General features: G+C 41.2%; 2 protein-coding genes across 2 annotated transcripts in view; one reads left to right on the forward strand and one right to left on the reverse strand.

The window, feature by feature from the left end:
• LOC124278849 overlaps nt 1-15,659 on the forward strand; it is a 39,045-nt gene that overhangs the window by 9,119 nt on the left and 14,267 nt on the right. Inside the window, exon 5 of the mRNA XM_046714632.1 lies at nt 13,000-13,085. Within this exon, the coding sequence (XP_046570588.1) occupies nt 13,000-13,085 (86 nt within the window). The remainder of the gene's footprint in view (nt 1-12,999; nt 13,086-15,659) is intronic.
• Nucleotides 167-5,162, reverse strand: LOC124278850. The gene is made up of 6 exons (XM_046714634.1): nt 5,072-5,162; nt 4,727-4,789; nt 4,247-4,398; nt 2,987-3,115; nt 868-905; nt 167-331 (listed from the first exon to the last, which is right to left on the reverse strand). The coding sequence occupies exons 2-6, from the start codon at nt 4,786-4,788 to the stop codon at nt 221-223; spliced, it is 492 nt and encodes a 163-aa protein (XP_046570590.1). The 5' UTR covers nt 4,789; nt 5,072-5,162; the 3' UTR covers nt 167-220.

Genomic DNA, 15,659 nt, shown 5'->3' on the forward strand with positions numbered 1-15,659 from the left:
CGTCAGTCATCACCATAAACACACAACACAAACAAGAAGATATAGAGGAGGAGGAGGAAGAAGAAGAAGAAGAACAACAACAACAAAAGACCCCAAAATCACTGCCAGGAAACTATGGTACGAAGGTAACCACTTACAGCTTCCCCAATGAGAACAAAACTCTTGCTATTACCAACAGTTTTATTGATGTTTCTACATCACAGGTGAATGCAGATTCTGCTTATGCACACTTGATGTCCGCTGGCATCATTTTGTCCACCTCGTCACACTGGCGTTTGTCCACAGGACTCACCCTGTTCTTAGGGTCACCGCAGTAGGTGTTCTTGAAACGCTGTGGACAGGAGAGTGAGTGAGTGAAATGGATATCCAGTGTTATTTGGGTAGTAATCAAATGTATAATACATATATATTATAATGTAATCAAATCTGAAAGTCACACAGGTTATCAGCGTTTAATAAGAGATTCCAACCCACGACTAAAGGGATAAAGCAGAGTGAGTGGATATTGCTTTACGCCACTTTAAGAACAGTCACGTTCACCCGGGACGGGGTAGACGAACAGATGGCTTTTCACAAAGGAAGTGGACCGATGTGGTGAGTGAGCACTTCAACTTTTGGCCCGTGGGAAAGTTTTCGATATGGACGTTTGTGTTCATAAAATTTGTGACAGTATCAGGCATCATGAAAATACAGCTCTAGTACTGGAGAGGGATGTTGACAGGAAGCGTGAGCATCACTCTGGTTTTAATGGACTACATGTAATGACTTCCGATATCAATTCATAATAACTAGATTTGTAAATTAACTGAACTTTGTTTGAAGTATTCACGATATCGAATAGCAAGACTTGTCTGTTTAGATACTTACAGTGTACTGCATCATTAGGAAGTCGGAATCGCTAATATCTGAAAAGAGATACAAATGTAAGAGAATGCTGTTGTACGTTTTAATCCCAGTAATAATTCCATTCTTCCTTTTCTCTACAGAAATGTTATTGTGATTAGCATCCCATGATTCAAATGTCAATGTCCCCCGCTGGATCATCAACATCGTCACGAGGCAAGGAGGTTGACTGAGTGTTAAAGTGGAAACTAGACATTTATAGTCAGTCATCATCTTGTCTCGGGTACATCAAACTACCAACATCTTCCTGAGGCAAGGAGGTTGACTGAGTGTTAAAGTGGAAACTAGACATTTATAGTCAGTCATCATCTTGTCTCGGGTACATCAAACCACCAACATTTGTCTGAGGCAAGTTGACTGAGTGTTAAAGTGGAAACTAGACATTTATAGTCAGTCATCATCTTGACTCGGGTACATCAAACCACCAACATCTTCCTGAGGCAAGGAGGTTGACTGAGTGTTAAAGTGGAAACTAGACATTTATAGTCAGTCATCATCTTGTCACGGGTACATCAAACCACCAACATCTTCCTGAGGCAAGGAGGTTGACTGACTGTTTAAGTGGAAACTAGACATTTATAGTCAGTCATCATCTTGACTCGGGTACATCAAACCACCGACATCTTCCTGAGGCAAGGAGGTTGACTGAGTGTTAAAGTGGAAACTAGACATTTATAGTCAGTCATCATCTTGTCTCGGATACATCAAACCACCAACATCTGTCTGATGCAAGAAGGTTGACTGAGTGTTCAAGTGGAAACTAGACATTTATAGTCAGTCATCACCTTGTCTCGGATACATCAAACCACCAACATCTTCATGAGGCAAGGAGGTTGACTGAGTGTTAAAGTGGAAACTAGACATTTATAGTCAGTCATCATCTTGTCTCGGGTACATCAAACCACCGACATCTTCCTGAGGCAAGGAGGTTGACTGACTGTTTAAGTGGAAACTAGACATTTATAGTCAGTCATCATCTTGACTCGGGTACATCAAACCACCGACATCTTCCTGAGGCAAGGAGGTTGACTGAGTGTTAAAGTGGAAACTAGACATTTATAGTCAGTCATCATCTTGTCTCGGATACATCAAACCACCAACATCTGTCTGATGCAAGAAGGTTGACTGAGTGTTCAAGTGGAAACTAGACATTTATAGTCAGTCATCACCTTGTCTCGGATACATCAAACCACCAACATCTTCATGAGGCAAGGAGGTTGACTGAGTGTTAAAGTGGAAACTAGACATTTATAGTCAGTCATCACCTTGTCTCGGATACATCAAACCACCAACATCTTCAAGAGGCAAGGAGGTTGACTGAGTGTTAAAGTGGAAACTAGACATTTATAGTCAGTCATCATCTTGTCTCGGGTACATCAAACCACCAACATCTTCCTGAGGCAAGGAGGTTGACTGAGTGTTAAAGTGGAAACTAGACATGTATAGTCAGTCATCATCTTGTCTCGGGTACATCAAACCACCATCATCTTCCTGAGGCAAGGAGGTTGACTGAGTGTTAAAGTGGAAACTAGACATTTATAGTCAGTCATCACCTTGTTTCAGATACATCAAACTACCAACATCTTTCTGAGGCAAGGAGGTTGACTGAGTGTTAAAGTCGGAACTAGACATTTATAGCCAGTCATCATCTTGTATCGGGTACATCAAACCACCAACATCTTTCTGAGGCAAGAAGGTTGACTGAGTGTTAAAGTGGAAACTAGACATTTATAGTCAGTCATCATCTTGTCTCGGGTACATCAAACCACCAACATCTGTCTGAGGCAAGGAGGTTGACTGAGTGTTAAAGTGGAAACTAGACATTTATAACCAGTCATCATCTTGTCTCGGATACATCAAACCACCAACATCTGTCTGAGGCAAGGAGGTTGACTGAGTGTTAAAGTGGAAACTAGACATTTATAGTCAGTCATCATCTTGTCTCGGGTACATCAAACCACCAACATCTTTCTGAGGCAAGGAGGTTGACTGAGTGTTAAAGTGGAAACTAGACATTTATCGTCAGTTATCTCGGGAAGTGAACTACAAACGGAAGGATACACATTTTGAAAATATATCTTACTGAATGAAGCAAATCCGCCTTGGCTGCCGCCAAAAGATGTGGCCATGTATCTGCCGTACTCTTCGGAGTAGCCGTACCGACACGAGAACCTGGTCACGAACTCCCATTGTTTACTGACACAAAGGTCATCTGTAGGTTAAAACGAAAAATATAATGTTTTTCACAAAAACGTATGCCACAGTTGTTTGGTTCTTCAAGTTCTCTTATCACCATCAAGATCACCGCTGCCATCAGCATTAGCATCAAACCTTACATTCTTAAGATTATCAAATATGAAATAAAGACATGTTATAATAGATACATGAAATACTGATATTAAATCTGTTCTTGAGCTATCAAGATGCGCTAAAAGGTTAATCTTTACAACGCAAGATCTTATGAAAATGAAATGAAACGCAAAATCGAACTCAGTATATTTTGAAAACAGATTCGCAAACGGTACATTATCAAATCGTTTGTTGTATTTGGTCATAGATGAAATACAAATCTTGTCATACCCCTTTTCAGGATGTTATTTTATGTTATGTTATCTTTGAAAATCTCTGGACTGGTCTGATTATTTTCATTTTCTTTGTACAACCTGTTGAGAACCTGAGGAATATGATATTTAAGATGTGACAATATTTTTAGCCGAACTATATAATGAAATACTATGAAAATGCACGTTGTCTGTCTCAACGAAAGACTATATATTGACCAGTAAATCATGTCTTCCTCTAAAGGCGGGATTCATTCACAAGGTCTGTACAATTTGAGAAAGTATAGCAATATCTATACCAAACACAAAATGTAGAAGTAACGGTAAACATGTTATCAGACTTATTTCAGACGTTTCAAGGAATGTTTTCATGATTATTTTACATGAGTGAGTGAGTAAGTGAATGAGTGAGTTTAGTTTTACTCCAGAAATGAACTTCATACATTGTACCCATGTGGGGAATTAAACTGGGGTCTTCGGGATGACTTTGCTACCCTATTTAACACGAGCTTTCATAATATATTAGACGGTACAAAGTAAAGGTAAAACATCAACATGGTTAGATATCAGCCTAAAATGACTTCACCATTGTTTCATATTTTTGCCATCTTTGGTTCTTGATCACGTCATAAGTCACGTCATATCCGGTAACATTCTCACTTTCCGGAGAGCTAAAAGATACACTGATATACAGTTATTTTACGGAGTGATTTTATTCAAAGGGGTCCCCTTCCCCCCATCCTTTCCCTTTCGGTTTCCGTCGGTGGCTAAACGAAACTTACCGTCGTAGTTGTAATTCAGAAGATCTTTGCCGATGTCACTGCCGTCCACTCTGCCGTCAGCGTTGACATCGTTGTCCATCGTAGCAGCACAGAATTTCCCCAACAGCTCCTCGGGAGGGTTGCAGCGGATAAGGAAAGGATTAATAAGGCTCCTTCAAGAAGAGACAAATAGTGAATGAATAAGAGAGTCAAATACGTTTCTGGGGTTCTAACTGGGATGTTTAGTATCATTAAAAGAAATTGTAACAGTTTGTTTTCCTTGTTTGTTTGTTGTTTAAGGCCGCACTGAGCAATATTCCAGCTGTATGGCGGCGGTCTGTAAATAATCGAGACTGGACCAGACAATCCAGTGATCAACAGCATGAGCATCGATCTACCCAACTTGGATACGCAATGATCCTGCTCACCCGATCCCGTTAGTCGCCTATAAGACAAGCCTAATTAGAACCCTGATCGTGTCTGGTGAATCTCTTGACATACCTGGCAAAACCACAGGTCCCACAGAAGAAGATGGCGAACACGGCAAGACGAAGGGCAAGCATTCTGCAAAAGAAAACCAGACATAGGTAATGACGGTTGAATTTGCCATTAGAATTTCAAAATATCAAAAGTGTCATTGCGCATGCGCTAAACGACAAAATAGTGGTTGATAACACGAACTACAGTCAAATAAATACACACTACATCTATCAGGAAGCATATTCAACGTCCAGTGAGGGTGGCAGATTTACATGTCCCACCACTGAAAACGAAAATAGTAATTAATCAGCACTGATGAATAAAGACCAAGTTAAATGTTGTAGTAAAATTCGGAAAAGTACGAACCTGTCTGAATGTGCTGGATAACGACTCGAGATGTGGCCAGATCTGTCTCTGACTGTTCAGTATGTGCTATAGCTCCGCCCCATGGGGAGGCGGACGCAAGGAGCTTTGGCAGGTGAGGGTGCCGACGAGGGGTAACCATATTTTGTAAACTGAATTTTAGAATCGTCTCCGTTTGTGGAGACTGTAAGTGAATGGTACAGGTAACACTATTATCAATCTTTTGTAATATTTTTGTGATTTTAAATGGAACATTCAAGTAACTGATTAAGTAAGGTGCGTGCGCGTGTGTGGGTGAGTGAGTGTGTGATCCTACCCTGAAGGCGCCAGTCGCTGCTCACAATATCAATCACTGGATGATCTGACCAAGACTCATTATTTACCAGCAGTCGCTGTACTGCTGGAGTATTGTTGAGTGCGACATTAGCCAACAATGCAATCTTAAACATGAAAACCGTCTAGACCAAAGAATAGTTGTGATTTCTATGAATTTACCCTTTGACAATGTGTCAATCCAAAACACTATACAGCAGGGCGCTCGAACATCTGTACATCCCTGCTCGTCGTGGTTTTAGATATCTGTGTGTGAGAAGTTGTAAACACATACATGGTCAGAGGAAACGAGATTTCCTGGCGCATCCCTGACAAAATCTGTTTCTAGACTGGTTCTGCATCAGATGACATCGTCGTAATAGAGAGCAGTAACCACAACCGTCCGCCTGTTCAGAATGACGTGAACGCAGTGTCAATAAAAAAAAATTCACTGAGTGAGTGAGTTTAGTTTGACGCCGTTTTAGCAATATTTCAGCAATATCATGGCGCGGGAAACAAGAAATGGGCTGCACACATTGTCTTGGCATGACAAGCGAATGCTTAAACCACAAGGCTACCCCATCGCCCATAAAATGTACAACTAGTTGCGGGTACAGCAGCGTGCAGTAAACTTGGACAACGTACTGTGACTATGTGTCCCAGTCCACCCAGCTGTGAATGGGTGCCTCGTAAGGATGCGAAATCCGCATTAACTCGGTGCGCCTAGTGGCTGCAAGAGTTGTATGATGCCCCGGGAGTTGACATTGATAATACGATGTGCCGTTGATGGAGGGAAAGAATACCAGAGCCTTGAGCATGTACTAGTTGCGTGGATATGTGCGCTATATAAATATCCTGTAATAAAAAAATAATTCAGTGTTATAATGTAAATGATCTCAAGTGTTATTGCGTAATTGTAATTTATTCATTTAAGATAAGTAGGCTGTGACGAGCACCAAAATCAATAGCACCAAGTGTTCTCAGATTGCAGTATTTGAAAGGCACTGAACCACTCTCTTCCGGACATCCTTCCATTCTTCCAAGGTGATCGACCAGCAAGACCTTGTTATGCAGGATAACGTGTACCCATGGCTCTCAGGCTGACTGACAGACTGACTGAATGTTCGTCTATATGACTGAACAAATGTCTATATGGCTTCATAGTTGTCTGTATTACTGCATAGGTGTCCTGCATGACTGAATGGTTGTCTGTATGACTGAACAAATGTCTATAAGGCTTCATAGTTGTCTCTATTACTGCACGGTGTCCTGCATGACTGAATGGTTGTCTGTATGACTGAATGGTTGTCTGTATGACTGAATGGTTGTATGTATGACTGAATGGTCGTCTGTATGACTGAATGGTTGTCTGCATGACTGAATGGTTGTCTGAATGGTTGTCTGTATGACTGAATGGTTGTCTGTATGACTGAACAAATGTCGATATGGCTTCATAGTTGTCTCTATTACTGCACGGTGTCCTGCATGACTGAATGGTTGTCTGTATGACTGAATGGTTGTCTGTATGATTGAATGGTTGTCTGTATGACTGAATGGTTGTCTGTATGACTGAATGGTTGTCTGTATTACTGCATGGTTGTCTGTATGATTGAATGGTTGTCTGCATGACTGAATGGTTGTCTGTATGACTGAACAAATGTCTATATGGCTTCATAGTTGTCTGTATTACTGCACGGTGTCCTGCATGACTGAATGGTTGTCTGTATGACTGAACAAATGTCTATATGGCTTCATAGTTGTCTGTATTACTGCACGGTGTCCTGCATGACTGAATGGTTGTCTGTATGACTGAATGGTTGTCTGCATGACTGAATGGTCGTCTGTATGACTGACTGGTTGTCTGCGTGACTGAATGGTTGTCTGTATGACTGAATGGTTGTCTGTATGACTGAACAAATGTCTATATGGCTTCATAGTTGTCTGTATTACTGCACGGTGTCCTGCATGACTGAATGGTTGTCTGTATGACTGAATGGTTGTCTGTATGACTGAATGGTTGTCTGTATGACTGAATGGTTGTCTGTATGACTGAACAAATGTCTATATGGCTTCATAGTTGTCTGTATTACTGCACGGTGTCCTGCATGACTGAATGGTTGTCTGTATGACTGAATGGTTGTCTGTATGACTGAATGGTTGTCTGTATTACTGCATGGTTGTCTGTATGACTGAATGGTTGTCTGTATGACTGAATGGTTGTCTGTATGACTGAATGGTTGTCTGTATTACTGCATGGATGTCTGTGAGAATGCATGTATGTCTGACTAACTGCATTGTTATACTGATTTCTTGTACGACTGCATGCTTGTTTATTTAACCAACTGTTTGTCTGCTTGGATGTGTGGGTTCTTCCATGTGTTATGTGACGCTAAGTGAAAATGCAAAGAATGCATTGGTTGTATATAGAGACATTGTCACACAAGTAAATGTGTCATATGACTTGTATGAAACGAGTGTGAAATTCTGAAAGCGAGAGCAAGGGCAATACATAATTTGGCACGTGTCTCCTATAAGTCGTATGGCACACTTGCGAGTGTAATGAATTCTTTATTATAAATTTTATTCATGCACATTTGTGCACAGTTTTCACTGTAAGCTAGTCTGACGGCCCTCTTCATTGACGTCACGTTCAATTGTTTAATGATGTCACACACGCAGAAATACAGAAACAATGGTTCCTTGGCATGACACTGGTTATGTTTCACCATATGGGTAATAAATATAAATATTTATTTTACACAAGGTAACGTGTGATGTAATGACTCATATTACATTGCAATCATCTCTCAATAAAGCAGTTCAGAAACAAGCATGAGTGTCCCTAACTGATCCAAATAGTGAATATTAACGTGCGTTACATATTGTGATACCGACGGAAGGCTCTTGTACAATTTGTCATATTTTCCACACATGATTCATGCATGTCACTAAACATGTCATCATGTTCCATATCTACTCACAGGACGCTATGCACATAAATATTTACGCTGATAGGGAGACGGACCCAGTGTCCTCGTGCTCTGAAGGACTTGCAGCTTAAATTAATCAGGAAGGTCGAACAGAAAATACAGGTTAAAATCTGGTGACAATGCATTTTTTTGCACTTCGTTTCTAAGAATAAAATACGTTTTCACGAAGAGTGCAACTGACTTTGCTAATTGCAATTTGCAAATTTGTTATGTCAATTGCCTTTATTAAATGTTCCTTCAGATCAAAAGTGGTACACGTGTTACGAAAAGTTGAAAAGTGGCTTTGAAAAGTGGAATGGTGATACATGTAATACACAAAAATGTCTGCCTTAAAAGCCCCCAAAACCGAAAGCGAAATAATGAGTTTCTCTTTACTGTTTGAATAAGTTGAATTGATTTTTTCAATAACCTAATGCGCCTTGAATACTTGCAGACTACTGCAGCAGGGTTCGAATCTGAGGTTTGTATCGATTATAATGTTTGGTTTTTCAACGTCGTACATAATGCCCTGCGAGGCTAATTCATAAATAATTTTAATATTAAGCTGACCCTCCATTAAATTACTTTCAAAGCGGTTGAATTAAATTCACTCAATATGAACAGAACATGTTAAATTCACGCATAATATATTAATGACATGCACATTTTCTTATAATCTCATGTCACCTCCAATATATAGGAATTTTGCTAAATAGGACGCAGGAACCACACAAGATCACCACTACAGACGGTACACTTAACGAATGTCAGTAGTTAGTCCAGCTGTACAAGGTCTTGCCTGACTACCACGGCATTAAATATTGCAAATACGTACAGGAGTGAGTCCTGTCTAGAGCCCCATTTTGAGTGACAAGCAGAGTTTGCTGACAAGGCGAGAGATTTCAATTAGCTATTTGCTCCGAGAAACAAAACCACCCGGCGAAGTTGTGTAGTTGAGAGGTAGACGTGTCGACAGTGAACTTCAAGGTAAGCTGTTCCCGATAGTCTAAACGTAGAAGGAGCACACCTCGCATAAACGCTTTATTGAATGTTATTAAGCATGAAATACTCATTAGTGTGAGTTATACAAATGGTATGTGAACTCATTCTCATTATGTACTTCTGTCAGAGTGTATATTAGTAATTTTAAATCATCGATATCATCAACCTTTTAACGTTAAGAATTTGTTTGTTGACGAAAATAATGTGTTCGATATTTGCGTGATTATTATTTTCGCGATAGAGTTATTGTTCTTACCTCTTTTGTGTTATTATGCTAGAAAAGAAATAGCCATTTAGAGTAAATAAATAAGTTCGTGTAAATCTATTCACACCTATCTACCCACAGATGATGTACAGAGCATTATTATGTCTGGCCCTATTCGTGGGCTCTGCATCAGCCTTCAGCAACAACAAGAATACAGAATGCGGTTCCTTCCAAATTAAACAGGCTGGCCGGTGAGAACTACATATATAGTATTTTAAATCCATACCTGCGCTGACGTAGTCGCACATTCATAATTACTTCAGCTTATAGGTACAATACCTTAATAAGTATACATACTACAGCTTATAAGTACAACAATACCTTAATAAGTATTACTACTACAGCTTATAAGTACAACAATACCTTAATAAGTATTACTACTACAGATTATAAGTACAACAATACCTTAATAAGTATTACTACTACAGATTATAAGTACAACAATACCTTAATAAGTATTACTACTACAGATTATAAGTACAACGATACCTTAATAAGTATTACTACTACAGCTTATAAGTACAACAATACCTTAATAAGTATAACTACTACAGTTTTAAAGGCACTATGTCACACATTTTCGACAATATTATGGCCTATATTATACATATATTGGGGCATATGCACTCACTTTAGTTTCCTATTGATGCAATTAAAAGACTTATTATCCCTTACGACTTGCCTGAAATCGGTAAGTGAAACTTCGAGGCGAACAGCTTCCAAACAGAGAACACTTGCCATATATGGAATGTAAACATTTGCTCGGTACATCGAAAACTGTCGCACGCGGTGTTGTCGGCGTTTGTCGAACTGGTTTCAATCACAAGTTGTGCGCAGGACATTCGTAAAGAGCGCTCCATGGGACATAACTCTATGGGGTTATGGAAATATGAACAAAGTGACATATTACATGTTTTCACTCTGGAATAACACTGGAACATTGGTATAGTGCTGAGAAACCAATGGTGATGATTAAGGGGAAGCTGGGATTCGAACCCAGGGTGATGAGTTCCAGACACAAAGATGAGATTGATACATAACTGGATGTGGGAGGCATCCACTGGAAAACCACTCGAGCCCTGATCCCACGTAGATGTAATCGTGTATTTAGATCTGTTTGTTGCATAACGCCTCACTCAGCAATATTCCAGCTATATGACGGCGTCTGTAAATAATCCAGTTACAAACCCAGTGGCTGACATCAAGAGCATCGAAGTACGCAACTGGCCACCACCAAGTCAACGAGTCTGATCCCCAGTCTGGTTAGTCGATTCTCTTACAAGCATGGGTTTCTCAGGGTCAATTTTAACCCGGATCTCCAAGGGTCCGGACATGTTAGTCAAACACAGCGCCGTGACAGTTTTACTTGCGTGTGTACGGACTCAAATGTATATATGAAGAAATAAAACCACATGTTATGGGTGCTTAGTCGAGCCAATATACGCTGGTCGGATTATGCGAGCACCGAGTGCGTGCTAATGGAATTCTGCCAAATTCAGCATTTAGTTGATTTCTTGATAACGTTGTTCTTTGATGTTTATGACTGGTGGCGTTAAATCATATTAACCATAGCTAAGTTAGGACATGCCTGTTGATTAATTACTCCAACTCTGAAATGAAGATTCAGGAAAGTTTGGAATAGCAAAATTCAGCATTTAGTCGATGTTTTATGTTGTGCTATGATGTTTATGACGGGTTTGTTGTGTGTATCAAATAAGCAATATTAGATGTGACGTCTGACTCTGTGACTCTGTATTCACCCAGGCCCACCAACGAGTCCATGACTGATGTTGACACACGTCAAGTTCTGGATGACCTCAAAGCTCTCGACACCGACAAAGACGGCAGCCTCACTTCCGCCGAGATGGACAAGCGTACTTTTGCAGCCACCTTCGACAGTTCCCCACACGTAAATAATCATTTTAGTATTTGATGCAGTGGTTATTAAGAACCACCTTGTCGACCTTGTATCACAACTAATTCTGTTGTATGTTCTTATCTTGAGCAGCTATCAGTTTGGTCCACCGTTGCACCTAACCTTTGGTTTGTACTTGCCCTGTACAGTTAACGCTGGAGTCGATGGCTGCTCCTTCATTTCACATGTTCTTGTCCTGTACAGTTAACGCTGGAGTTGATGGCTGCACCTTCATTTCACATGTTCTTGTCCTGTACAGTTAACGCTGGAGTCGATGGCTGCTCCTTCTTCATTTCTTGTCCTGTACAGTTAACGCTTCGATGGCTGTCACATGTTCTTGTCCTGTACAGTTAACGCTGGAGCTCGTCTGGTACAATGAGTCGATGGCTGCACCTTCATTTCACATGTTCTTGTCCTGCAGTTAACGCTGGAGTCGATGGCTGCACCTTCATTTCACACATTCTTGTCACAGTTAACACTGGAGTCGATGGCTGCACCTTCATTTCACATGTTCTGTCGTCCTGTACAGTTAACGCTGGAGTCGATGGCTGCACCTTCATTTCACATGTTCTTGTCGCAGTTAACACTGGAGTCGATGGCTGCACCTTCATTTAACATATTCTTGTCCTGTACAGTTAACGCTGGAGTTGATGGCTGCACCTTCATTTCACATGTTCTTGTCGCAGTTAACACTGGAGTCGATGGCTGCACCTTCATTTAACATATTCTTGTCCTGTACAGTTAACGCTGGAGTTGATGGCTGCACCTTCATTTCACATGTTCTTGTCGCAGTTAACACTGGAGTCGATGGCTGCACCTTCATTTAACATATTCTTGTCACAGTTAACGCTGGAGACGATGGCTGCAATAACATTTTAGATGTTCTTGTTCTTTGCAGTGAACACTGGAGTCGATGGTTGAATCCTAAATTTGGGATGTTCCGGTAGGTCGTTGTTGCAAATACATTTATCAAGTTCCTGTTTTGTACAGAAACCGCTGGGGTCGACCGTTGCACCTACGTGATGATGGGGAAGAAGCGGTATGACATCGGGAGGGGCGTCTCAGGCCGCGTCTTCGATGTTGTCGACGTCAACAAAGACCTCAAGCTCAGCGCTGCGGACCAGGACGAGGCTGCATTCAAACTGCTCGATAAAGATGGTGGGTATCGGATGAAGGATATACGCTACCTTGCAAAGAGTTTGTTGCACACAACCCAAAAGTATTCAGCTTCTGCTTTTTGGTCGTCATATTGTTTGAAGATTATTGCACAATCCAGTCAAAACATCGAAAGGTGGTTTCTTTGAGCTTCACCAAAGATTTGAATGTAGAAAACGCATAATTGATAGTCAGTTATACTATCCTTTCTTTCTGGTCATTATTTGTGATAGTTTGGAGTGTGCCAAGTTAAAAACAAATAAACAACACAAAACTGAGAAGTCACAACATAATGAATGCTTTTTATCTGAAGGTAATGGCAAGGTGTCAGTGTGTGAAGCTTCCAGGGCTACATGGCCGTGCTGCAAGATGCGGGAAGAAAAGGCCTACATGCAAGAGGTATTTATGACGTTTTGACAATATTTAGCGAGTGAAAACTGTCGCAATGTCCCTGATGTGCACCCACATTCCTCAATCGCATGCATAGCAAGGATTTGTTCCACACACTGCAAGACAAAGTGTACTCAGAGCACTCGGAAATCCTCGGTATGGCTGTTGTATTAAATCAGTTTGCTACCTCAACAAACCTTCAACAAACTTCTGAAAAAATCCCAACCCTACAACAGAACACATGTGTTGGATTGGGGTGTCGGGGACGAGGTTTAGGTGTCGGATGGGGGTGGGTGTGAGGTGTGGGTGTCGGGATGTGGTTTGTAACGTGGGGTATGGGGTGTAGGGTGAAGGGTGTAGGGTTGGGTGTGGGGTGAAGGGTGTGGGGCCTCCAGGTGGGCACAGGGTTGCAGGAATGGACATGGAAGGAAGGCAGGGATGGACGGATGGATGGACGGATGCTGGAGTGGACAGGCTGGATGGATGGATGGATGGAACAGCAGTGGAGAGCCACGCACCAACCGATCCAAGGAAATAGCTTTAGGTGGCATGAGAATCGGAACGTGGATAAACAATGCGGAATGGAGAGTCACCTGGCACAAATACTGTGACCCAAGACCAGGCACAGGAAACTGGATGGTGGAAACTGGATAACATGGATGGAATAAACTGAGCCGGAGAACATGGAGAAAGAGGAGAACACAGAATGGAACACACTGGACAAGGTCTAGACACAGGCAAGGAAATGTGGAATAACGGATGAAGCCCATAACTTGAAATGCCTAACGGAATGGAACACTGCCCATGGTATAGGGAACAAACCAATGAGCCAGGGTCTGATTTAAACTACCATGAATGGAACTGGTGGACACAATGGACTTCTATGGACGATGACAAATAATAAGGAAAGGAATGGACTTAGCCCCAGAGCAGAAGATGGTATGGATGGAATAATGGATGAAAGGAAAGAATGGAACAGGGGATTTTGAAGATGGAAGAAAAGTATGGAAAGGAATAATTGGAATGGAACAGACAATGGATTGCACATGGAGAATAATGGAAGGACAATTAATGGACATATATAGGAACACAAAATAAAATGACATGACACACAGTGAAAGCTGGACTTCAAGGAAAGGACAAGGAAATGACAGAAGCACACACAATGGAATAATGGAAATAAATAGTGGAGGATAGGAAAGTGGATACACAAACTTAGTAAATTGACTTATAACTGAATGGGAACAAATGAAATTAATGGAGCGGAATGGACAGGAAAGGAATGCCTTTGGATGGACACTGTTTGGAGAATGGAAGGGATAAATTGAACCAATCGACCGGGTGGTATTTATTTGTTTGTTGTTTAGCACCTGACTCAACAGCTGGATATATAACTGGATGATAGACAACCGAATTGACTGAACCGGGTGGTGTTTATTTGAAAGTTGTTTAAGAAATGGACAATGGTCCAGCTGGATGGATGGAGTCTGAGTATAAGCGAGAACAAACCCAAATGATTGACATCATGAGCTAATCAAATTACGAAACACATGTGTCAACCACCAACTCAGCAAGCCTGACCACCTGATCCCCTTTGTCGCCTCTTTCGCCATGCAAGGGTTACTGAGGACCAATTCTAACCCGGATCTCCACGGCTAGTTCGAGTCCTAGATTAACCCCATGTTAATACTCCTGCATGACTACAGATTCCTCCTCATTATCATGCTGGCGCAAACTACTGAAAAATGTCCAACCGACGGTCTCAAACCCATCTCACTTATACTCCCGTGGTATTGCTGGAATTTTGTAAACGCGACGTTAAACATTTCTCACTCACTCACCCTTCACTCTTTGATTTCCATGCCCTCAACCAAAATACATATCAGTTGAAACGACCTGTGTATATACGTATGGGCTTTTCAACTTCCTCTCTCATTGGTAGCTCGACGTTCCTTATAGCATGGAGGCGGCTGGCCTAATGGTTAAAGCGTCCGCCCGTCGGGCCGAAGACCCGGGGTCGATTCCCCAAATGGGATCAATGAGTGAAGCTTATTTCTGGTGTCCCCTGCTGTGATATGACTGGAATATTGCTACAAGCGGCGAAAAATGATATACTTATATATAACATGCATGATGGACACTCGATGAATACCAAAGGAATTCGGTATCTGGCAGCCTTATAGCATGAAGTTTTCCCCTTTCTCTGTTGTCAGTTAGAGATGATGTTATCCAGAAATCTAACCTGAGTATTCACCATTATAATATTCTGTTTAGCGGTACTCCGATGATCAGTTGACATCTACTTTCACGTGCCCTGTCACGTGTTCTTTTTAAAGATACTCGTCTATATAAGCGACCATTGTCGAATTCACATGACCTTGCATTACGACCTTGCACATGAGCAGACAAGTACTATCTCGAGCAACGACTTGGAAGTAACTTTAGTCAACTTATATGTAGGAGTTCTTATCGTGTTTACTGACCATTAACGTGTTCCTCTCGGTAAAATACGAAAACAAACGCCAAAGGTTAAGCCATGTAAAGCGAGTTGCCACAGTGAAGCATTATATGACATCGAAAACT

This window comes from Haliotis rubra, unplaced genomic scaffold (genome assembly GCF_003918875.1).
Source record: "Haliotis rubra isolate DU_JTF1 unplaced genomic scaffold, ASM391887v1 Scf242, whole genome shotgun sequence".
NCBI classification, from domain to species: Eukaryota; Metazoa; Mollusca; class Gastropoda; order Lepetellida; family Haliotidae; genus Haliotis; species Haliotis rubra.

What these genes read in the sequence shown, in the direction of transcription:
- LOC124278850 (XM_046714634.1), bottom strand. Translation starts at nt 4,788, where the DNA reads ATGCTTGCCCTTCGTCTTGCCGTGTTCGCCATCTTCTTCTGTGGGACC. An exon ending in AGGCGGATTTGCTTCATTCA is followed by an intron (nt 906 to 2,986) that starts GTAAGATATATT and finishes ATCTCTTTTCAG; the next exon opens with ATATTAGCGATTCCGACTTC. An exon ending in TCCTAATGATGCAGTACACT is followed by an intron (nt 332 to 867) that starts GTAAGTATCTAA and finishes TCCTGTCCACAG; the next exon opens with CGTTTCAAGAACACCTACTG.